The sequence below is a fragment of the Bufo bufo genome, chromosome 5 (assembly GCF_905171765.1).
Source record: "Bufo bufo chromosome 5, aBufBuf1.1, whole genome shotgun sequence".
Taxonomy (NCBI): Eukaryota; Metazoa; Chordata; class Amphibia; order Anura; family Bufonidae; genus Bufo; species Bufo bufo.
This window is the reverse complement of record NC_053393.1, coordinates 496934982-496959555: the sequence shown is the minus strand read 5'-3', so window position 1 is coordinate 496959555 and position 24574 is coordinate 496934982. Positions and strand designations below refer to the sequence as shown.

Below are 24574 nucleotides of genomic sequence, written 5' to 3'. Positions count from 1 at the left end.
TGGATCTGTCTAATAGGCTCAAATGTGGTGACAGACTCCCTTTAAGCATTATTATTTAATGTATCCAAACAAATTAAATGCCCCATTGTGTAGAGCCTGGACCATTCAAAGGGTGAACCAGTCAAGTGTCCTGGCGCTGCCATCTTTTTTTGTTGTATATAGTTGTTTTGCCCTGTGAACGTGTCAACTCACATAATTTCATTCTGACATGCAAGTTCTGATGATCGTATACTACGGATTTGCCATAACAACATGAGGAGCCTTCCTGAGTGTTTTCTACAGATAACACATAGTTTTACAGGCCACTTGTTTTCCGTCCATCAAGCTTCGAAGCAAGTGGAAGGTCCACTCAGATAAGGCCTTAAACATGACATGGCAGAACCTGGATGGGATCCTACAGTTTTTACTGGAAGCCAGATTCCTGGATCATATTGGTTTTGACTTGCCAAGACTATTCATACCGGGCCCGAGAGATGTGACACCAAGCGCTGCGCTGCTCACCTGTCTGAACTTCAGCGTGATACTCTGTGTTGATTTATGTTCACGTTTTAAGTAAAATTGTGAGACCACCTAATGCCAGCTAAGAAAAAGACATTGCCATCTAACCTTGTGTATATTCTGTTCTCCATGGAACATGAAGCCCACCATTACATGTTTTGTCATTGTCCAATAATGCAAGGTCCATTAAAGGGTGCTCCCATCAGTGCAAAAGCTTTCAATTAGCACAAACCGGAACAAGAAGTTTCCCGAGCCGAGTTTTAATTATCCAGGCTTCAAGTTTTTTTTTCCCAATTAACGGTCAATATGTGACAGTGTCCCGAGATACCCGTGGTCGTTTCTACATGAAATGACATACAGAAAATGAATGGTGATCACGTTCTCTGGGTGAATTTCATGGGTCCTCTACAAACGGATTAATTTCCAGCCGCAATGTAGGGTTTTAACATATGGAGGCTACCATCCTCATATAGTGATAGAAGCCTGAGAACTGTAATAATTGCTTCTACTCATATCAAAAACCTTCACAATATTATGAAATGCGTATAATTTAATCCCATGCTTGTATCTCTACCCAGCAGGAGGCCGGCAGGGACGTATGATGCCTCTCATCCCTTCCGCCGGACCCCTGTGGAGAGGCTCCAACAACAAAGGATTATACAATCATTTTCAGTTTACCACTTTCAAATCTGAATTTCTCACTCCAGACAGTAATTTAGTGCTGCAATTTGCAGAACTGGATTTAGAAAGGTTTAATACACATTTCGGATATATTTAAGTGTCAAACATTTTGTCAATTAGCTGGATAGGAGAGGTAGGAGTCAAATTCAAAGTCAAAAACTTGTAAAGGACACTAAACACAGAAGATGCACAGAAAATAAAAAAATATCCCAACAATTCCTCTCTTTATCTCCTACTTTCCAAATGGATGTCTCTTTGGCTACGTTCACATTACCATTGTTAATCCAGTAGCCTGATCCTACTGTTCTGGCAGAGCTGTCACCCAGACAGAAACTGAAGCATGCAGCTATTTGTCCGGCCGAAACCCGGCATTTATGTCAGAAAAGCGGCCGGATCACCAACAAATCCCATTATAGTCAGTCTGGGACCGGCAGTACACGGTCATATCATCAGGCTACTGGAATTCAAGTGCAACTGGGAATGGGCCTTAGAACAATTAAAATGGAAAAATAATGTCCCTCCTTCTTCTTACTGTCTGGAGCAGTAGTCCCCCCCCCTCTGCCCTTCCTGCAGTAGGAAATTAAGAGTAAGTTACACCCCTTTGCTAAGCTCCTCCCCCTCAGCTGCCAACTGAAGATGAAAAAGATCTGCAAGAGATTAGCCCCTGTGTTTTCTATAGGTTTTCTACTAGACAGTTTGTGTAGACAGTGATCTACAGTGATCTAGACTGACAGACTGTGAGGACAACTGTTTCTTTGATTTACACCAGTTTTCTAGGGGTCTTAAAGGGGATGTCAAACTTAGCCGTCTCTATTCACTTTAATGGGACAGCTCCTTCCTTTTCAGGTGAATAGGAAGGACCTGTCCCATAGATGTAAATAGGGATGGAGCAGTTGTAATTTCACCTGCTCAACGCTGCAGTTAAAATGGCGAGCTGGTATACAGTGATGAGCGCTGTAGTCTTTTCAAACAGCCGATCGGCGGGCGTGCCCACGCCGATCTGATATTGATGACCTATCCTTAGGATAGATATCAATATAGAAAAAGCTATGCCGTTCGTTGGACACCTACACAACATGTCCTCTCTTGCTATAAGTTGAAAGACCCAAGCAGCAGTATCTTCATTGATGATCACCATTTTTCTGAGGGTCCTCCAGTATGTAAAAAAGTTCTTGTTTGACAACTTTAAGGCTACTTTCTCATGGTGGATTTTTGCCACAAATTTGAGTGCGGATTCTTTTTTTTCTTTTTTTTTTTATATCAGAATCCATGCCACCCTTCATCTGGCCACTGATTGTGGTAATTACATATGGGTTTCCAGACCGAGCTAAGAATGGGTGTGCCCACTCCTGGCGCAGATATTACTGGAGTTCAGTTCAGTGGTCCCCGACACTGAAACCATTGTAGTTTCTGCTGTGGAATATACAGCAGATTTTGACAACATCCCCTAATTGGCCGTATGTCCACATGTTTTATGCATTAGAAAAATAAGGGTTCTTCTTATCTATTGCAGGGGCTGAAGGCTTGGGGTTCAGCATTACATCAAGAGATGTTCCTCTTGGGGGTTCAGCTCCAATCTATGTCAAGAACATCCTGCCGAGAGGAGCAGCAATCCAAGATGGCAGATTGAAAGCTGCAGATAGACTGTTAGAGGTAACGTTATTACTTAATTTTTATTCATATTTGTTTTATAGGTTTCCAGATGAGCGGAAAAAAAACACATATTTCCTAACTTGTCAGGTTTATTTTTATTTTGTTTATTTTTATGTTTTGAAACATGTTTTATTATGACCTTGTTGGCTTAGTGCTTATTGGATTTACCTCTACCAGTGATGATAAAGATAATGGCTTTCTTCTTCTCTTTAAAGATAATTGTCCACATTTCTCCCTAGTAGAAACATATGTATACTGTTAAGGCAAAGTGGTTCCTCACATGATGTTTTTTCTGACCTCTAAATTTACCTTTCCAAATGATTTGACCTGTGACTGGAACTATTATTAGGTTGTGTCGTGGTCCACATTTCCTGTAATTTTTGGAAGAACTAGACCTTTCATCTGATCCACAGCCAATTTACCATATCGGCACTGGTCCTTAATCACTAGATGGATTGTTGGGGCAGATTATTTCATGTATTTCAAAGTCAGCCATGTAAATATCTAGCAGAGCGGAGCTTGTAATTTGAAGTGGTCTTCTAAGGCTGTATTCACATCATGTTAAGAGCCTGTGTTTGGCATACTATGGGAACAGCTTCTTAGAGCTCCATTTACCTGATGGAGGCCAAGTATGTCACGGTTACCTATGTCGAGCTGATATGGATCTGTATACTTATTTTTTTTTTACTACTTCTTCCTCCTATCGTTTATACGGTCAAAAAACGAAATAAACTGTATATTATTTTTTGTATAACTTAACTGGAGCCTGTTGGCAACCTACTCTGCTACCAACATAGACCCCTTAAAGCAGGGATGCTCAGCCTGCGGCCCTCCAGCTGTTGCAAAACTACAACTCCCAGCATGCCCAGACAGTCTAAAGCTATCAGCCTACAGCAGGGCATGGTGGGAGTTGTAGTTTTACAACAGCTGAAGAGCCGCAGGTTGAGCATCCCTGCCTTAAAGGAGTTGTCCAACTTCAGATCGTTATGTAGATACTCACCCCACCCATTGAGACCTGTCATGGGAAGCATACCTACCTGCTCGACGACACTTGATTCCAGCTCCATGGATCTACCCCTGTCTTGACTGCACTTTGGTCCACTTGGGGAACACATTGCTGGTGCAGCCGGTCATTGATCATCCATCTGTGCCGGAAGTGTACATATGGGAACTGAAACGTAGTGAAGACAGCAGTAGGCCTATGGTACCAGACCTGAGCATCGGGGAGCAGGTAAGTATGGTTCACTTGATAAGTCTCACTGGTTGAGAGATATTTAAATAACGAGTTGAAGCTGGACAACCCCTTTACGAAGATGATGTCACCTGTTTTTGCTTATTAGGCTCCATTCACACGTCCGCAAATGGGTCCGCATCCGTTCCGCAATTTTGCGGACCCATTCATTTTCTATGTGGACGGAATGGATGCGGAGCGCGGCCCCGATCTTTAGGTCCGCAGCTCCGCAAAAGATAGAACATGTCCTATTCTTGTCCGCAACTTGCGGACAGGAATAGGCATTTCTATAGGTGTGCCGGGCGGGTGTGTTGCGGGTCCGCAACACACCACGGACGTGTGAATGGAGCCTTAAACTAATTATAGTGTCAAAGTGCCAGCAGAGACATTTAAATAATTTCATTTTTTAATGAGTATCTTGCTTCAATCTTAAGTTGTTTGTCACACAAAGGGCTGGCTCTTTCCCCTTGATGTTCTCCATAGAGGCCCTCCTATCCCTTGGTGATTGCCAGGGCCATGCTTCTGAGAACTGCTTTCGCCAGGCCTGCTAATCTTGTGTGTGCGCTGTGCAGCAGAATTTCAGTGCATGCACAGCACACTTCTATCCAGGGCAGGAACGCATGCCTTAGATTATGGGGCCAGGCAAGAGCAGATCCCTTGCCCTGTCAGTCACTAAGGGATAGGAGGAAAGGAACAATGGTGCAGTGAGGGAAAGTGCTCTCTCTGTGCTCTGAATAACCTTATGAATATGTGTTCAAACTACTTTTTCTGCTAATTGAAGCGGCCATTTACCATAAGAAAGGTAACGGATTTAAAAGTCTCTTCTAAAACTACCTGGCACTAATAATCAAAGCAAGGTGACAGACGTAATGTGAACAGAGCCCTAGTGACGGCATACTACAGGGATAGCCAACCCGCGGCTCTCCAGCTGTTTTAAAACTACAACTCCCACCATGCCCTGCTGTAAGCTGATAGCTGTAGGCAGTCTGGGCATGCTGGGAGTTGTAGTTTTTCAACAGCGGGAGAGCCGCAGGTTGGCCATCCCTGGCATACTATATCACCATGCTGAGTGGAGTCATCACCTCTTCTCTTGGCTATTTCTGGTTTTTCATAGTCACTTAAGCAGCTCGGTATTCTATAAAACCAGAGACTACCTGGCCTGACCTCACACTGCGGTCCTCCACAGAACGCTGTGAAATGTAATTAGGACTGCGATTCATGGTGGCCTGCGGGATTTCAGGAATATCTGGGAGAATCAGTCAAGGAATTTATTAAATGCCACATTTTAAAAGGAAATTGTATGGGTCAAGCAATAATTACATTTTTATTTTATTTTTATATATATAAAAAATATATGTATGCATATATAGGTATTGTGTTTTATATGTTTTAATATAGCACTAATATTGTATAATCTATAGATATATAAACATATTCATTTTTATTCTAATATATGTTTTTAAGATATCATATTGTATAATCTCTCTCTGTCTCTCTCTCTCTCTATATATATAGATATATATAGAGACAGAGACAGAGACAGAGACAGAGACAGAGACAGAGACAGAGACAGAGACAGAGACAGAGACAGAGACAGAGACAGAGACAGAGACAGAGACAGAGACAGAGACAGAGACAGAGACAGAGACAGAGACAGAGATTATACAATATGATATCTTAAAAACATATATTAGAATAAAAATGAATGTTTATATATCTATAGATTTTATATACCGTATATATATATATATATATATATATATATATATATATATGTTTTTAAAATATTATATGTATGCATAAATACCGTATTTTTCGCCCTGGAAGAGGCACCTAGGTTTTAGAAGAGGACAATAGGAAAAAAAAAATTCATCAGACCTCAGCTGACAGCCCCAATCAGACCCCCAGAGTTAAGAAGTCCCTCAATCAGACCTCAGATCAGACCCCCGTACCTCATGTATGCTGCCCCCATACCTCATGTATGCTGCCCCCATACCTCATGTATGCTGCCCCCATACCTCATGTATGCTGCCCCCATACCTCATGTATGCTGCCCCCATACCTCATGTATGCTGCCCCCATACCTCATGTATGCTGCCCCCATACCTCATGTATGCTGCCCCCATACCTCATGTATGCTGCCCCCATACCTCATGTATGCTGCCCCCATACCTCATGTATGCTGCCCCCATACCTCATGTATGCTGCCCCCATACCTCATGTATGCTGCCCCCATACCTCATGTATGCTGCCCCCATACCTCATGTATGCTGCCCCCATACCTCATGTATGCTGCCCCCATACCTCATGTATGCTGCCCCCATACCTCATGTATGCTGCCCCCATACCTCATGTATGCTGCCCCCATACCTCATGTATGCTGCCCCCATACCTCATGTATGCTGCCCCCATACCTCATGTATGCTGCCCCCATACCTCATGTATGCTGCCCCCATACCTCATGTATGCTGCCCCCATACCTCATGTATGCTGCCCCCATGTCTCATGTGTGCCTCCCCTCAGCCTCAGTCTCATGTATGCCGCCCCTCAGCCTCAGTCTCATGTATGCCGCCCCTCAGCCTCAGTCTCATGTATGCCGCCCCTCAGCCTCAGTCTCATGTATGCCGCCCCCAGCCTCAGTCTCATGTATGCCGCCCCCAGCCCCAGCTTCATGTATGCAGCCCGTAGCCCCAGCTTCATGTATGCAGCCCGTAAGACGCAGGGGCATTTTCCCCCCAGTTTGGGGGGGGAAGAGTGCGTCTTATGGGGCGAAAAATACAGTGTGTGTAGTCTGTTTTATATATTTTAATATAGCACATTGTATAAGCTACAAATGTTTTTATTTCAATTTTGTATGTTTTTACCATAGTACAGCCCATTTATAAAATTGTGGTTTTGTTGTAATATTTAGCTACTTTGGAGCAGGGGTGTATCTACAAGTCATGGGGCCCCCACCTCCTAGTGTAAGAAAATCAAAACAGCAGCATAAATAGCAATAATGGTACCATATGTATAATATCACAATATATCAGGAAACCCACATTATAACAAAAAGTTGTCATATTGTTATTCCCCACAAAAAAAAGTCCAATGTTCTTGCACCTTATAGGGGCCCCCTCAACCTCTGGGTCCCATAGCAAGTCCTCTGGCTTATAGGTACAAGCTTGGGAGATTTGGTCTCTCAGGACTCAGGAGATTATAAGTGATTATTAAGAGTCTTGCTGACTTTGCTTTTAATTGTCTTAAAGGTGAATGGTGTAGACTTGACCGGAAAGACCCAAGAAGAAGTTGTATCATTACTGAGAAGCACGAAAATGGGAGGCTGTGTGAATCTCCTAGTCCTCCGACAAGATGAAAGTTTCCAACCACGCGAGCTGGTATGACTATAATTCACCACGTTATTAAATCTGTCTGAGGGACATTTTCTCTGTTGTCCATAACATCCAATGAGGTTCTCAGATTTTATTTTTCAATGAATTGTTATATGGATGACAAGTCGTTTTTTCTTTCTTCTTTTTTTTTTTTTTTTTTAAAGAGGTTGCATCATCTGAGACATTAATGTCATATCACCAGTGTCCGATAGCTGCGGGTCCCACCTCTAGGACCCACTCCTACCTCCAGAACGGGTCCCCAAAGTTAAGGAGAGCACACTGCTGTGGGAGTTGTGAAAATAGCTGGCTTAACCAATTCCAGCAGTCCCATAGAAATAAATGGAGAAGTGGCTGTGCATGCACAGTGCTCTCCATTCAGTTTTGTGGAACTGGAGGGCCGCGTTCTGGAGATATGAGCAGGTTCCAGAGGTGGGACCCACACCTCATCTGACATTGGTTTCATGTTCTAGTGATACACCACCAATGTCTGGGAATTGGTATAATCCTTTAACGTAGAATGACATATATGTTCGTCATTTGCATGCAGAGGAAGTATGGAGCAGGCTCACAAATTGAGCCTACTCCATACTCGGCGACTGCTGGCTGTGTAATATAGCTGATACCTGGCTTTAGTGACCAGCTATCTCCAATCCCAGTCATTTAACCCCTGAAATGCTGCAGTCAGTATTAAGAGGGATCTGGTGCCCTCTTTCTTTCAACTGGATGCCCCACGGACATATCTAGGGCTTTTAATCAGTTGCTATGGCAGTATGAGGCCTTGTTGAAGCTCCCAGGCCTGCCATAGCAAACTCCATGTTAAAGAGGTATTCCCATCTCAGACAATGGGGGCATATCACTAGGATGCACCTCTGGGACCCGCACCTATCTCGTAAACGCGGCCGATAACCGAAGCTAGTGGCCACCACCAAGCGTTCCTATTGGCCCACCAAATATAGACAATCAGCGTGCTCGGCTATTTTCGGAATCCCTATAGAAATGAATGAGAGCGCACCTCGCTTGCGTGGCCACTGCTTCCATTTCCTTCTTTCTGGGGCCGATGGAAATAGCCCAGCCAGCACTCTGCTATGTTCCTCGGCCTGTTAGAAGGGCAGCCGCGCATGTGCAGTGCACCCACCTTCATTTTGCCAGCTTCATTATGCACCTATCAGACAATGGATGCATATCCTCATTTTCTTAGATGGAAAAACCCTTTTAAGCCCTGCTTGTGGGGCAAACAGTTCTTTTTTGGCTTCTGTCAGACTAGTATACTTCGGTATTACTTTTTTCTGTAGGAAAGAGCACAGTGGCATGCGTCGGAGGTATACATATGGAAACTCTCAGATATAAACCTCCGACGGCCGCAAAAAGAAAGCAGCGTGAAAGCTTCCTAAAGACATTTTTATCAGCACCTGCGTAATGCTTTGTAATGTTCCATTGTTAGATTTCCCATTTTCCTTGTAATAATGCGAGGAGTATGGAGGCAACCGACCTTTGATAGTCTCATTAAAGCTGATTTCCAACAGCTTTCTGCTTTGCCTTCGCAGTGTTGGAAGTCTCCGTCTGCACCGCTCTTCCTCAGTATGACTTGTGTTGAGCGAAGATTGGGAGAACTGCGGCTTGTATTGTGTGTGGAGCAGATGAACTTCTCATTCACAGTACAGCTGGAGTTTTGAATATCATTTATCCATGCACAAGCTGTGTCAGCGACAACCAGTCACATGGCCGGGCTGTCGTTATTCTTTACGCTAGCATGATGTTCATGCCATGCCCAGATGGTGCAGCTATTCAGATTTTTTTTATTTTTTGGGATAAATGACTAATTATCCTTGCTAAATATTCAGAGGCCTTCATTTATGTGCATTTGATTAATTTCAGCTTTTGCCTTTACTAAGGAGTTAATCAGGAATTAATTGTGTGCGGTAATGTTTTTACTTACCGGAGCGACTGCTGAGAAATGGGGTTCATTCTGTAATATCCTGCATGGTCCAATTGAGCCTCAGAGCTTCATTTGTACCCCATTACCTCTTGATATGAATGGGGAAAAATGTAAAAATCTGTAAACTTTCATTTAGATACATAAATGAACTATGCGATATTCCTGAAATGGTTTTCGAACATTGTACCATTATTATTACATTTAACTTTTTTTTTATTTTAAGACTGCTGAATCAAATCCTGTCCCGACGAATACAAGAGAACCGGTAAGAAATTCACTTTAGTAGATACATTTGACAGTAAAATAGTAATATTAAAGTGTCACTAAGCTTTCACCAAATGTTTGATATGTCTTGGGGTACTTTCACACTCGCGTTTGGTGCGGGTCCGTCATGGATCTGCACAGACGAATCCGTTCAGATAATACAACCGTCAGCATCCGTTCAGAACGGATCCATTTGTGTTATCTTTAACATAGCCAAGACGGATCCATCTGGAACACCATTGAAAGTCAATGGAGGACGGGTCCGTTTTCTATTGCGCCTGATTGTGTCAAAGAAAACTGATCTGTCCCCATTGACTTACATTGTGTGCCAGGACGGATCCGTTTGGCTCAGTTTCATCAGACGGACAACAAAACGCTGCAAGCAGCCTCCGGAGCGGAATGGAGACTGATCTGATGCATTCTGAGCGGATCCTTTTCCATTCAGAATGCATTCGGGCAAAACTGATCCATTTTGGACCGCTGGGGAGAGCCCTGGACGGATCTCGCAAACGGAAACCAAAACGCCAGTGTGAAAGTAGCCTTAGTCAGCACCCAGACCCCCCCCCCCCTCGGACCCCCTCAGTAAAAACCTTTTAATATGTCGCTACGACGCATCGAAAGTTTTGTGAAAGCTCATTAACCCTTTAAGTAGACAGCGTTTTTTTATTGACAAATTATTTTCACAATGTTAGGACCAATGGTGAACTGTTTAAACTTTACTCAGATTAATTTTAGTCTTTGCAAAAGACTGGGGATTTGAACAAACCCGTTTCTACAGTGCAAGCGCACTCTGTGGGGGAGATTTATCAAAATTGGTGTAAAGGAGAAGTGGATTAGTTGCCCATAGCAACCAGTCAGATTCCGCTTTTCGTTTTCCAAAGGAGCTCTGAAAAATGAAAGGTGGAATCTGGTTGCTTTGGGCAACTAATACATTTTTTCTTTACGCCAGTTTTGATAATTTCATGCCCCAATGCATGGCATTTTTAGGAGATCCGGTGACGTACCAGGCTGGGGACTGCTAGGCGGAGGCTTCCATCTAGCAGTGAGCCCCGCGATGTTGCCGGCGCCTGTAAAACGGCTAGGGCAATGCTAAAGCCCGCCAATCATAGCCTATGACATCACCGGGAACACTGCTTAGCGGAAGCCTCTGCCGAGCAGTGTGCCATTGTAAACAAGAAATCGCCCTTGCCCTGAGCGATACCGCATGCTCTGATGCTCATATCAGGGGGGCCGAAGGGGTGAAGATGGAGGTATGTCCGGGTTCAGCTCTCAACCCAGACAACCCCTTTAAGTGTCTAAAGAATACTTTATCTCCTTCAATTATCAAATCACCAATAAGAATTAAGAGTTAACAATTTAGTATTTTTGGCCAAAGAATTGTGTAAAAGTTTTTCCAAAAGATGGCTGTTATCTCATTTACATGGGCCAAATATCACGTATGGTTATAGTTTACATTGGACCAGAATCTATCCCAACATGTAAACGGTCTGTGGTTCAGGTTTTCATGTTTCTAAGCTGATTGGAATTTGTCAGACCATCTGTTGTTCATTCCCGATTCACATCATTTACCTTATAGCATTCACATTATAAAAATTATTTCTGGAAATCAAGAGTATGGAGCTCCAAAGTAAAGGCCCATTCACATGAGCCAAGGATTGGGGCAGGTATCGGAAAAACACGTGATTAAGGCAGTTTTACACAGCCCGATGTGGCAGACGATTGTCAGGAGGGAAGCGTTCCGCCCTGGCAATCGCCTGCTCGCTAGCGGAGGAGACCTCTGCTATTACATGCAGTGATCTCCTCCACAGTATGGGGAGAAGCGATCGTTATGCCATCATCGCTTGTCTCCATGCTGTATAGTGGTTTGCAGGCGGCAGATCGTTATTAGACACCACGATCTGCCGCCTGCAAATAATGATCAGGCACATTTATTAAGACCGACACTTGATCTTAATAAATCACTGGTGGTGGATCAGCCAAAGTTATGAAGAGGCGCTGGCCTCTCAATACTTTCGGGGCATCCAGTTCTACTTCTAAATGTAAGACAGATTCCCCTTTCCTGCCCACTAATTTAGACCCGGAACAGCGGGGAGAAGTCGTAAAATAATCATTTCTTAGTATTGTCCTGTGTAAACGGGCATGTGCTGCTAGCAAACAATGAATCTGTATGGGGGAGGAATGATCGTTAGGACCCAATGGTTCATTCCTGTTAAGGCCTCATGCACAAGACCGTTCCATTTTTTGCGGTCAGCAAACTGCATTGTAGAAATGCCTATTCTTGTCCGCAAAATGGACAAGAATAGGACATGTTCTATATATTTATTTGCGGGGCTACAGAACAGAGCAATGGATGTGGACAGCACACGGAGTGCTGTCCGCATCTTTTGCGGCCCCATTGAAGTGAATGGGTCCGCATCCGAGCCGCAAAAACTGCGGCTCGGATGCAGACCAAAACATCGGTCGTGCGCATGAGGCCTAATTGTCTCACCCTAAGCAAAAAGGGCTGTTAGACCTCATGCAAATGGAAAAGTGCTTTTCAAGGTCTGTAGAGCTTCACATGGATTCACCTATGGCAGGGATGACCAACCTGTGGCTCTCCAGCTATTTTAAAACTACAACTCCCACCATGCCATGCTGTAGGCAGTGCGGGCATGCTGGTAGTTGTAGTTTTGCAACAGCTGGAGAGCCTCAGGTTGGCCATCCCTGACCTATGGTTTCATCTGGTGCCATATTATGGGGTCATTCTTCTTTTAAAACAAAGCTCTACGGAGAAAGCCTCCATAATATGGCATCTGGTAGAGCAGTGATGCTATTCATACGAAATCAGTAGAGAAATTGTATGCGACATCAGAGGTATATAGAGGTACAGCGGAGACCCATAGAGGTTTTTGTGTGCCCTGACATGGCTCCGTGTAACCTGGAAGTTGTACGATTCTTCAGTGCGTCCAGTAAAGTCTGTCTGTAGGCTCTCCTGTAGTCCATGTCTCTGGCTGCCATTAAATACCTGATGCTGTCCGTCGTAGACAATTTCTGTTCTCTAAAAACCAATAACTTTCCTGAAAGCAGAGATTTTTGCTTTGTCCTGGGAATTCCGGGCTCTCGCCCCTGAAGATGTTTTCTCTGTAAGTTAAGACTTCCTCACCCATCACACATGGTAACACACCAGGGATGAAAGGATGGGAAAGACAACGTTTGTAAAAGACATTTGAGATCGGTTGCTTTACGGGTAAATGGTAATTTCATTTATTTTCAATTTCCAAAGTCAATAAAATAATATATCACTGGTAACCGTATCTCCACATCTCTTAAGGGGAAATGCCTTCTTGGGGGGGAATGAAAACCGATTTGAAATGAACAATTGTCTGTCTGCAGAACGTCCCTGAAGCTGCAGGAGCCTCGGCTTGTGCCATTTTAATTAGCTAATACTGTCTTATGAAAATACCGCGCTCACGCTTGATGTTGCATCCACTTTCTGGCTATTGTTTGAGCCCGTACAGGATGTTGATTCTGTTCCGTCCCCGCAGCGGGCTAGAGGAGCGAGATCGTGACCGTACGCGGGATACATATTAAAGCAGACACCTAGTGACTTATCCGAAGACAGCCAAATAATAAGACATGTGGAAGTGGTTATTTAATTCCTTTTCGCATAGCTTTGATATTCCTAAAGGATGAAAATCACATGCTATAAACTTTATTTCTTTGAAAATACCCATCAGGTTCATCTTCTTTTTTTTTTTTTCCGCAAGTGCACATTGAAATTGAACTCAGACTTATCTTTGAAGTAGCTTGTAAGTCATTATGGTAGAAGTTTACCATTGAAGAGTTTTTTCCGTATGAAAGTAGTTCAGTGCAGAGGAAGTTCTGGTGAATCGCTTCTATGTATGAAATCTAGCTCTTTGTACCTGAGGCTTGAGGTTCCAGCATCTCCTATCTCAGACACCTCAGTGTTTTCTGGCAAATTAGTAGGTTGTCTAATGCTGGGGTAGAGACCCACAGACCATCAGTGGACGGCACTGGGACAAACCATGTGAAGCATAGAAAGACAGTCTAATGCCACTACGTCCTGATGAACACGGTGTAAGAACGTAGTACATAGAAATCACTGGGCCCCATAGCAAGCATCTGAATTGGGCCCCCTAACCCCGCCCACTACCCACCCCTGGCCCGTCCCACCTCCTGTCCTGGCTCCTCCCATGCCACACCCCCATTAAAGAATCCCTAATGCCCCCCAAAATGCCCGGGGGGGAAGGAGTAGGAGAGCACACTGTCCACTATGAGCCCCCCAAACCCTTAATGCCCCCCAAAATGCTCAGGACAGTGTGCTTTCCTCCTCCTCCTCCCTCCCTGGACATTTTGGGGTAATGGGAGCATTAGGGGGGCTCATAGAGGATTCAGGGGGGGGGGGCTCATACAGGACAGAGTAGGAGAAAAACAGACTGTCCTCTATGGGCCCACCTCCCTATGAGTTCTCTTGCTGCCTGGGCTGGCAATGCTGCAGCCTGCATTAACCTATCTATCTATCTATCTATCTATCTATCTATCTATCTACACTGCGTGCAGAATTATTAGGCAAATGAGTATTTTGACCACATCATCCTCTTTATGCATGTTGTCTTACTCCAAGCTGTATAGGCTCGAAAGCCTACTACCAATTAAGAATATTAGGTGATGTGCATCTCTGTAATGAGAAGGGGTGTGGTCTAATGACATCAACACCCTATATTAGGTGTGCATAATTATTAGGCAACTTCCTTTCCTTTGGCAAAATGGGTCAAAAGAAGGACTTGACAGGCTCAGAAAAGTCAAAAATAGTGAGATATCTTGCAGAGGGATGCAGCACTCTTAAAATTGCAAAGCTTCTGAAGCGTGATCATCGAACAATCAAGCGTTTCATTCAAAATAGTCAACAGGGTCGCAAGAAGCGTGTGGAAAAACCAAGGAGCAAAATAACTGCCCATGAACTGAGAAAAGTCAAGCGTGCAGCTGCCAAGATGCCACTTGCCACCAGTTTGGCCATATTTCAGAGCTGCAACATCACTGGTGTGCCCAAAAGCACAAGGTGTGCAATACTCAGAGACATGGCCAAGGTAAGAAAGGCTGAAAGACGACCACCACTGAACAAGACGCACAAGCTGAAACGTCAAGACTGATTTTTCTAAGGTTTTATGGACTGATGAAATGAGAGTGAGTCTTGATGGGCCAGATGGATGGGCCCGTGGCTGGATTGGTAAAGGGCAGAGAGCTCCAGTCCGACTCAGACGCCAGCAAGGTGGAGGTGGAGTACTGGTTTGGGCTGCTATCATCAAAGATGAGCTTGTGGGGCCTTTTCGGGTTGAGGATGGAGTCAAGCTCAACTCCCAGTCCTACTGCCAGTTTCTGGAAGACACCTTTTTCAAGCAGTGGTACAGGAAGAAGTCTGCATCCTTCAAGAAAAACATGGTTTTCATGCAGGACAATGCTCCATCACACGCGTCCAAGTACTCCACAGCGTGGCTGGCAAGAAAGGGTATAAAATAAGAAAATCTAATGACATGGCCTCCTTGTTCACCTGATCTGAACCCCATTGAGAACCTGTGGTCCATCATCAAATGTGAGATATACAAGGAGGGAAAACAGTACACCTCTCTGAACAGTGTTTGGGAGGCTGTGGTTGCTGCTGCACGCAATGTTGATGGTGAACAGATCAAAACACTGACAGAATCCATGGATGGCAGGCTTTTGAGTGTCCTTGCAAAGAAAGGTGGCTATATTGGTCACTGATTTGTTTTTGTTTTTGAATGTCAGAAATGTATATTTGTGAATGTTGAGATGTTATATTGGTTTCACTGGTAAAAATAAATAATTGAAATGGGTATATATTTGTTTTTTGTTAAGTTGCCTAATAATTATGCACAGTAATAGTCACCTGCACACACAGATATCCCCCTAAAATAGCTAAAACTAAAAACAAACTAAAAACTACTTCCAAAAATATTCAGCTTTGATATTAATGAGTTGTTCAATAATAAAATTAGTCCTCAAAAATACAACTTGCCTAATAATTCTGCACTCCCTGTATCTATCTATCTATCTATCTATCTATCTATCTATCTATCTATCTATCTATCTATCTATCTATCTATCTATCTATCTATCTATCTATCTATCTATCCCTGGGGACCCTTCCCAATATAACAAACCACCTGCTGACTTGCGCTGATTGGCCAGTGTCTGTGAAAATTAGAACACACCTGCAAGCTGGCCGGGCGGGAGAATCAAGTTCAAGCAGTGAGGCAGCATGAGCAGGTTAATACAAGGGGAGGGCGCCGGGTGCTGATCAAAGGCAAGTGAGAATGTGGGTCTGATCTGAGCATGGGGGTCTTGTTTGAGCATGGGGGCAGATCTGAGCATGGGGGTCTTGTTTGAGCATGGGTTAGTCAGGTCTGAGCATGGGGGGGGGGGTCAGATCTGAGAAGGGGGGAGATCAGAGCATGGGGGGGATCTGAGCACTGAGGGTCTGACACTGGGAATCTGATTTGCGTTGTCTGATCCAAGCATTGGGGTCTGATTTTGTATAGCATAGCTTCAGTAATTTAAAGGGCATCTGTCAGCAGATTTGTACCTATGACACTGACTGACCTGTTACATGGGCGCTTGGCAGCTGAAGTCATCTGTGTTGGTCCCATGTTCATATGTGCCCGCATTGCTGAGAAAAATGATGTTTTACTATATGCAAATGAGCCTCTAGGAGCAACGAGGGCGTTGTCATTACACCGAGAGTCTCAGCTCCCTCTGCAACTGCCGCCCCCTTAATTTTGATTGACAGGGCCATGGAGAAGTGGTCATCTTTACACTGCTTGTCCCTGTCAATGAAAGTATAGAGGGCGAGGCAGTTGCAAAGAGAGAAAATCCTCTAGGTGTAACAGCAACACCCCTGTTGCTCTTAGAGGCACATTTGCATATAGTAAAACTTTAAAACCTTTTTCTCAGCAATGCGGACACATATGAACATGGGACCAACACAGATGTCTTCAGCTGCCAAGTGCACATGTAACAGGTCAGCCTGTGTCATAGGTGCGACAGATGCCCTTTTAACGTTTTTTCATATCTTTAGTCATCTGGTAGTTGTTAGTCATCCTCAACTTAAGGAGTTTACTGGGATTTTTAATTGATGGCCTATCCTACTGGTGCCCATAAACATGGGAAAAATCTTATCACTATCCAGTGTGTATGGGCATATGCCAACTCTCTGCTGGCAGATGATGTCGGGGAGAGAAGAATGTTGAATTTTAGTGCCTGATCCTTTTGGTCTCAAGGCAGATGAGTCACCACCAGAAGTGTCTTGCAGCGACTTACCTCTGCTCACTGAGGACACCTGTAAGCTTGGCCAGGCTGAGCATGCCTGTGTATTATTATTATTATTTGTTATTCTTATTAAAGAGCCATAACTTCCATAGCGCTGTATATATGATAAGGGGTATACACACATAATACAGACAATTGCACTAAGCATGACCAAGACAAGTTACAAACTGGTACAGAAGGAGAGAGGGCCCTGCCCGTGAGGGCTTATAATCTACGAGGTATGGAGGATGGACACAGTAGGTGAGGGTGAAGTTGGTCATGGCGGTATAGAGGCAGCAGGGTCACTGGTTGTAGACTTGTCTGAAGAGGTGGGTTTTCAGGTTTCTTTTGAAGGATTCCACTCTAGGTGAGAGTCTGATATGTTGGGGTAGCGAGTTCCAGAGTGTGGGGGATGCACGGGAGAAATCCTGGAGGCGATTGTGGGAAGAGGTGATAAGAGGAGAGGAGAGAAGGAGGTCGTGTGAGGATCGGAGAGTGCGTGTGGGGGTGTGTCGGGAAAGTAGCTCAGAGATGTAGGGAGGGGACAGGTTGTGGACGGCCTTGTATGTATTTGTTAGTACTTTGAAGTGAATTCGCTGGGCAATGGGGAGCCAGTGAAGGGATTGGCAGAGGGGAGAGGCAGAGGAGTAATAGGGTGAGAGGTGGATTAGTCGGGCAGCAGAGTTGAGGATAAATTGGAGGGGTGCGAGAGTGCTAGATGGAAGGCCACAGTGTATGGGAGAACCAGGAAGAATAGCTGTGGGCTGAACAAGCGTTTGGTGGACAGATAATGAAGGTGTGGGATCCTTTAGTAATGTTCACCAATCTATTAGTGACGGAAGTGTGAGCCGCAGAACCCCCATAATCAGCAGAATGAAGGGTCAGGCCTAGCAATGTGGCTGTGCCTAGTACTGCATCTCAGCTTGCTGATGTGAATACGACTGAGCTGCAGTACTAAAAAGAGCTCCAAACACAGTTGGATCAATGAAGATTTGTGATGGGCTATCGTTCCTTTGGATGCCAATCAGTTGAACATCCCATGCAATCCTCTTAACCATGAAAGCGAGAACTAACCTAGGAGGTGCAATTGTCGTCAAAATGACTCTCAAGCAAAGACACATTTCCTGTTAAAGTAGGAGGCAAATGAAACTTTAGAAATGATCTTGAAAATACAATTATGTTTAGCAAGTGATATTTCACAGCTGCGGCCAAATAGCATAAAACAATCCCCGCCAGATGTGGTGTAATAGCTTAGATAATGGGAATAATGGACTTCAGTGTATACGTGCAAATAGGGTTCAATAAGCGCTAGCTGGCATGTGGAGGGAATTAAAATATTTCCTCTATAATGTGTTGGCAATAATCAGAATTTAGTGCGTCCTACCAGTCTGACGCATTGCATTTTTTTCTCTTAATGACAGTTTAATTGACTTTCCTTTTTTTTGTTTTGAAATGTATGTAAAGAATCATCAGCATTTCTAGACATTAGCCAAATTAACGGTTTTTATTTTATTTTAATTTTTGATGGTAAGACCTCGGACACATACCTGTATCATAGCTCCATCTAACCTCTGAGGCTACATAGTCGTAGTAGGGCACCCACACGGCTCTGTGGAGCCGTACTTACTTTATTTCTCCAACTTCATACACAGGAAAACTATATATTTTCTGTTTAATCCTGGTAGAAAATAAATGATGACGTGCTACATTGCATTACTTCTTATGGTAGATAACCCCTAACACAGCACCATGTAGAGCATCTCAAAGGGATTTCTAAATAGCTGTGCGCGCTTACTCTAACGCTATATTCGTTAGTCCCATAGTAGTGAATGGAGAGAACCATGTGCGACCTACTCTCTATTCATGGCACTAAGAGATGTGGGTCTGTTCTCGAAATTAGAGTGGATACCAAAGGTCCTATGGATCTGCAAAAAATGTCCAGATGGGAATTCCCCTTTAAGATAACACAAGGAGTGCATACATCGGCATAATACGTAACTGCAGGGACTGTATGCATCTGTGCAGCCCCGCCATGTGCATGGTGCCTTACATATACACAAAGTTCCTCATCAGTGGTGCATTTTATGACATTTTAAGCCAAGTTCAAAAAGTACTCTTATGGCATGGTTGTATCACACAGCTGGACTGTGGTGGGCCTTGTATCACACATGGTTGTATCACACAGCTGGACTGTGGTGGGCCTTGGCTCACACATGGTTGTATCACAGCTGGACTGTGGTGGGCCTTGTATCACACAGCTGGATTGTGTTGAGCCTTGTATCACAAAGCTGGACTGTGGTGGGCCTTGCATTACACATGATTGTATCACACTGCTGGACTGTGGTGTGCTATGTATCGCACATCTGGACTGTGGTGGGCCTTATATCATACACTGCTGGACTGTGGTGGGCCTTGTATCACACTGCTGGACTGTGGTGAAACTTGTATCACACTGCTGGACTGTGGTGAAACTTGTATCACACTGCTGGACTGTGGTGAAACTTGTATCACACTGCTGGACTGTGGTGAAACTTGTATCACACTGCTGGACTGTGGTGAAACTTGTATCACACTGCTGGACTGTGGTGAAACTTGTATCACACTGCTGGACTGTGGTGAAACTTGTATCACACTGCTGGACTGTGGTGGGCCTTGTATCACACTGCTGGACTGTGGTGGGCCTTGTATCACACTGCTGGACTGTGGTGGGCCTTGTATCACACTGCTGGACTGTGGTGGGCCTTGTATCACACTGCTGGACTGTGGTGGGCCTTGTATCACACTGCTGGACTGTGGTGAAACTTGTATCACACTGCTGGACTGTGGTGAAACTTGTATCACACTGCTGGACTGTGGTGAAACTTGTATCACACTGCTGGACTGTGGTGGGCCTTGACTCTAAGTACTGTATCTACAGTATGTTCTCAGGCTGCGTTAACACCTGAACTGTTTTCCTTTTCCATGATAGGAGCAGAAAAACAGTAATGTCGATACCGGATCCTTCATATGACTGACACCAACGGTGCCTGACAGACTATAATGGGATCCATTGGTTTTCCGTTATGGTGTCCGCCTTTCTGCGGAACAATTTTTTTTTGTCTATTTTGTATAATTTTGAAGGAATTAATGAAAGAGGTCCCTAACGGAGCCTCCGACACAGTTTTGAATGTAGCCTTACAGGTCTCGACAAAGGTTGGCGAAGACAGGACAACGTGTAAAGTATAAAACATACTTTTTTCATGTAGATTAGATCTTGGATGTAAAAATAAAAAAAACTTTTTATGCTTTTAATTTGACAATATTGGAGTATAGAGGCTAGTTTTATATTTTGTTGTAGTTTTGCTCTCAGCCAATCAATCATTTTTTCCCCACATTTGCATATAAATGCATGAGCGTATAGAATGTAACCTGCTGCACTGTCACCTTCATATTAAGCCTGATATTAAAGGAAAAATATTCAACATATTTTATCATTCATCAGTTTTTTATTAGAAATTATATACATGAGCAGCTTCAATCAGCTGAAGTCATTTTCAATGACCTTTGTGTCAAGTCAATGTTTTGAATGAAACATGGGAAAGACCTAATGGCTAGAATGGGTAATGAATATGTGAGTAGGAAGTTGTGGAGATAACCGGTTGGGGGTGGGAGGATTTTCTCCTCGATTGACGGGGAGCGAGATAGGACGCAGGTTGCTGGCGGAGCTGCCTGTACTCATCAACTTCATTTTTCTAGTCTGTTACCTAAAAACCATTTTGTCTAATTTTTCTCGGTTAACTATAAAGTGACATGTACACAGTGGGTCACATACATTTATACGAGGAGATGAACAAATTGTGTAAGTTTCTCGTACCCATTTACTAATAATATATTTATATAATGATCTTTTAGATTTTTTTCTCTTCCTGATTAGTGACTCCGTATGGAGAATAAGCCTGTACATGGAGCTTTTTACGTGCAAATTTTTGTGTGGAAATCCACAGAGTAATGAAATATTTTTTACATTTCATTTGCACAGTGTAGAATTTTTCCAGACGCAAATTAACCTGCAGAGCGGATCTTTTACGGTTTTGTTTGAGTTAAATATAATCTCAGGCAGCGCCTGTAAATAGTCTAAAACAATACAAGAATCCTTGTTACTCGCTCTCTCTTATCCTTTGATTCTTCCTGCGCTGCGCTTTTGTTTGGGTTTTCCTGTTTTCCGCTGCAGCCAATTATTGACCTAGAATGGAACGTCACTGCTGAGGCCAGTGACTGGCTGCATGGTGACCTATGTGTATGGAACATCACCACTGCAGCCAGGAAGATGGTGTCAGCACCAGGAGGACCGGAGCGCAAGACTGGAAGAAGTGCGGGGAAGAGGGGTGAGTATGGATTCTTTTGTTATTTTAGACTGTTTACAGGGGCTGTTTGGGTTTTCACGGAAAACCCCTTTAACTCTGCAGCATGTCCTTTTTATATCGTCGATCCAGAGCAGATTCTAAGCATAGTATTCCCACTGACTTCTTAGTGGCAGTTATTTTCTGCATGGTCCAAAGGAATAATTGCCGACACAGATTTTATGATGGATGTGCTGTGGGTTCTCTTCAAAAGTCACAAGTATAAAAACATATATATATATTTTTTTTTTATAAAAAAAAAAAAGTGCTCACCTCCCATGGTGATAACTTGGCTCTCTTGCCATCTCTCATGCTGGTGTGTCTGTACAATCCAGCCTCCTGCTGCTGTGGTCACACAGGACAAGACATCATCAAAGGAGGCAGGGTTGTACAGACACCCGGAAGGGAGCCAGGGGGCTGCTGTCGGAGGGATTATTTTTTTTATTTTTTTTTAAAACCCCTAAGCTCACCTTTTGCCTGCAGGAAAATCTGCACAATTTGGTGGAGATTTGCCACTTCAGTTTTCCCTGATCATTTATTGCATAATTTGTGCCGGAAATTTCCACAGCAGTTCTTCAATGTGTGCAGGTAGCCTAAGGCTCCATTCACACATCCGCAATTCCGTTCCGCATTTTGCGTAACGGAATTGCGGACCCATTTATTTCTATGGAGCCGCAGATCGTGCGGCCCAGCTCTGGAAATGCGGACCTACACTTCCGCGTCCGCATTTCAATTCCCGAAAAAAAAAATAGAACGTGTCCTATTCTTGTCCACAATTGCGGTCAAGGATAGGCATGTTCTATTAGTGCCGGCAATGTGCAGTCCGCAAATTGCGGATCGCACATTGCAGGTGTCCGTGTTTTGCGCATCCGTGGATCTTCAAAACACGTTACGGACATGTGAATGGAGCCTAAAAGTGAATGTCCACCTTAGAAGACGTTCTCTAAAATGTGATCAATTCCATAATATACACTCATTGCCAAAATAAAATAATGCCCCCAGAAAGTTTTGCAGTAATCTGGCATTTCTATGTAAATAGTTACAGGTCTGGTAAGATTAGACATGGGGTCTTGCCACAAGAGGGCGTAAAAGTACTTCTACCGCTGCCCTATAAAAAGGCTTTCAGAGGCTACTTTTGGGTAGTGTACCTCTTGGTTACTGATCTTTGACTGCTAGATATGCCTCTGCGATGCACTCAAAAACATTTTGCCCAGTTGACAGGCTTTAAGAGGGGGCGCATCATTGGATTGAGAGAAGCAGGACGGTTATTTTGACCAATTACTTGCCAGCTGTTAGGAGGTGTTGGGAGCAGTGGTTACAGGAAGGCACGCTCACCTGGAGAACAGACTTCGGACAGCCCAGACAGACCACCAGTGGAGAACATCATTTAATCTGCCAACAAGTATGAGGAGCAGTTTTCTTGTCCACCATCTAGACACAGGTGAACCCTTCATTACACACCCTTGTCTATGCCTGGGCCTTTTCCAGGTGCTTAGCAGAAGAAAATTTGCTATCATGGCGCCCATTAAGTGTCCTGCCACTGTCGCCTTCGTTTGCAGTGGTGTTGTGCACTAGAAGCCTGGACTGCTGTGGACTGGAACCGTGTCACCTTTAGTGTTGAATAAAAGTCCTATTGGGATCCCATAACGGTCAGGTTTGAGTTTTGGGGCCTGGTGATGAGCTCCTTTGCTGTGGAGGGACACACTGCCCCAACTGCTGGTTTGAGGATCTAGGGAGCCAAAGCATTTGACAGTCGGTCACCCCTAGTAGTGATACGAGGGACACTTAGGCTGGGTTCACACGAGCGTGTCCGGATTAGTTCCGGATGCGTCCCGGTGTGTTGCTGCAAACCCGCGCGAGTAGGAATGCAATTGCAGTCAGTTTTGACTGCGATTGCGTTCCGATGTTCAGTTTTTATCGCGCGGGTGCAATGTGTTCTGCACTCGCGTGATAAAAAACCGACTGTGGTACCCAGACCCGAACTTCTTCACTGAAGTTCAGGTTTGGGTTCAATGTTGTGTAGATGTTATTATTTTCTGAATACAGAATGCTTAGTAGGTGATCAATTGAGGGTTAAAAAATTAAAAAAATGAACTCGCCTTCTCCTCTTGTTCGCGTAGTTCTCCCGGTCTTTAGTTCTTTAAAAGATGAACTATGGGCTAAAGGACCTTTGGTGACGTCAGATCACATGCTCCAATCACATGGACCATCACCGCGGTGATGGACCATGTGATTGGAGCATGTGATCTGACGTCACCAAAGGTCCTTTAGCCCATAGTTCATCTTTTAAAGAACTAAAGACCGGGAGAACTACGCGAACAAGAGGAGAAGGTACAGCTCTGACTCAAGCAAAACTGACTTCAAATATTCCCCTCATGATAAATCCCCCCATAGATGTCGTATCACTGCCGTCTGAGAAATGTATGGAAATTTAGAAGCTTTTGAGGAGGTTTTGCTTCTTGATGTCTGTGCAGTCTGTGCAGGATTGCTATATCCTGCAGTGTGTGCATTGTGTTCTTCTTTCTGATATCTTCAGAGAAATATTTTCCAAGAGAAACGTGTGGAAGCAGAATGCCACTACAATGAAAAAGAACAAAAACAACTGAGAGAAAATAACAAAAATAGAAAAAAAAAAAAAAAAAACGTAAACAAAAGAAGAAAATTAGAAATTAGTCATAAGAGATCTACCAGAATTTTTTTTTATAAAAGCCCTTTTAGTGCACATTAAAAAATGTAATACTCTTTATATAGCCTATGTTTGGTTATCAGGCCCTAAGCCTGAGGCCATACTACTGCTAGGATCTTGTGAACGCATGTCTGTAATCAGTAGGGACATGTACTAGTTTACATTTATTTTTTATTTTTTTTGCACTTCGCAGTTCTTTAATAACTTCTCACCTTCTCAGGAAGGGTAAATAGGGAATTTCACATTTACATTATGAATTCCCCTTTCCTTGAAATGTGTGATTTAGTAATTGATCAATTACTGCAAAGTTGGAACCCGTGTTTTCTGTCTAAAGTTTACATGAGACAACGTGTGAACACCTTTCATTAGTGCTGCCCCTGGTTAATATCATTTATGTATCCTTTGGACACCCCGTACTCTTATGTGAATAATCACTATTTGTCAGTTTTTTTGTTGTTTTTTTTCCTCTTTTTTATTATTTTAAGTTGTTGTTATTTTAATTTTTATTCTTACTACTTATTTAGAGGCAATGTTAAATCATGTATTTAAAAG

General features: G+C 43.7%; 1 protein-coding gene across 11 annotated transcripts in view; it reads left to right on the top strand.

The window, feature by feature from the left end:
- Nucleotides 1-24574, top strand: part of PARD3 (par-3 family cell polarity regulator) — a 600009-nt gene that overhangs the window by 296909 nt on the left and 278526 nt on the right. For all 11 annotated transcript variants that reach the window (XM_040434287.1, XM_040434289.1, XM_040434286.1 and 8 more), the window contains 3 exons: nucleotides 2693-2832; nucleotides 7312-7440; nucleotides 9594-9635. In XM_040434287.1, the coding sequence (XP_040290221.1) occupies nucleotides 2693-2832; nucleotides 7312-7440; nucleotides 9594-9635 (311 nt within the window). The remainder of the gene's footprint in view (nucleotides 1-2692; nucleotides 2833-7311; nucleotides 7441-9593; nucleotides 9636-24574) is intronic.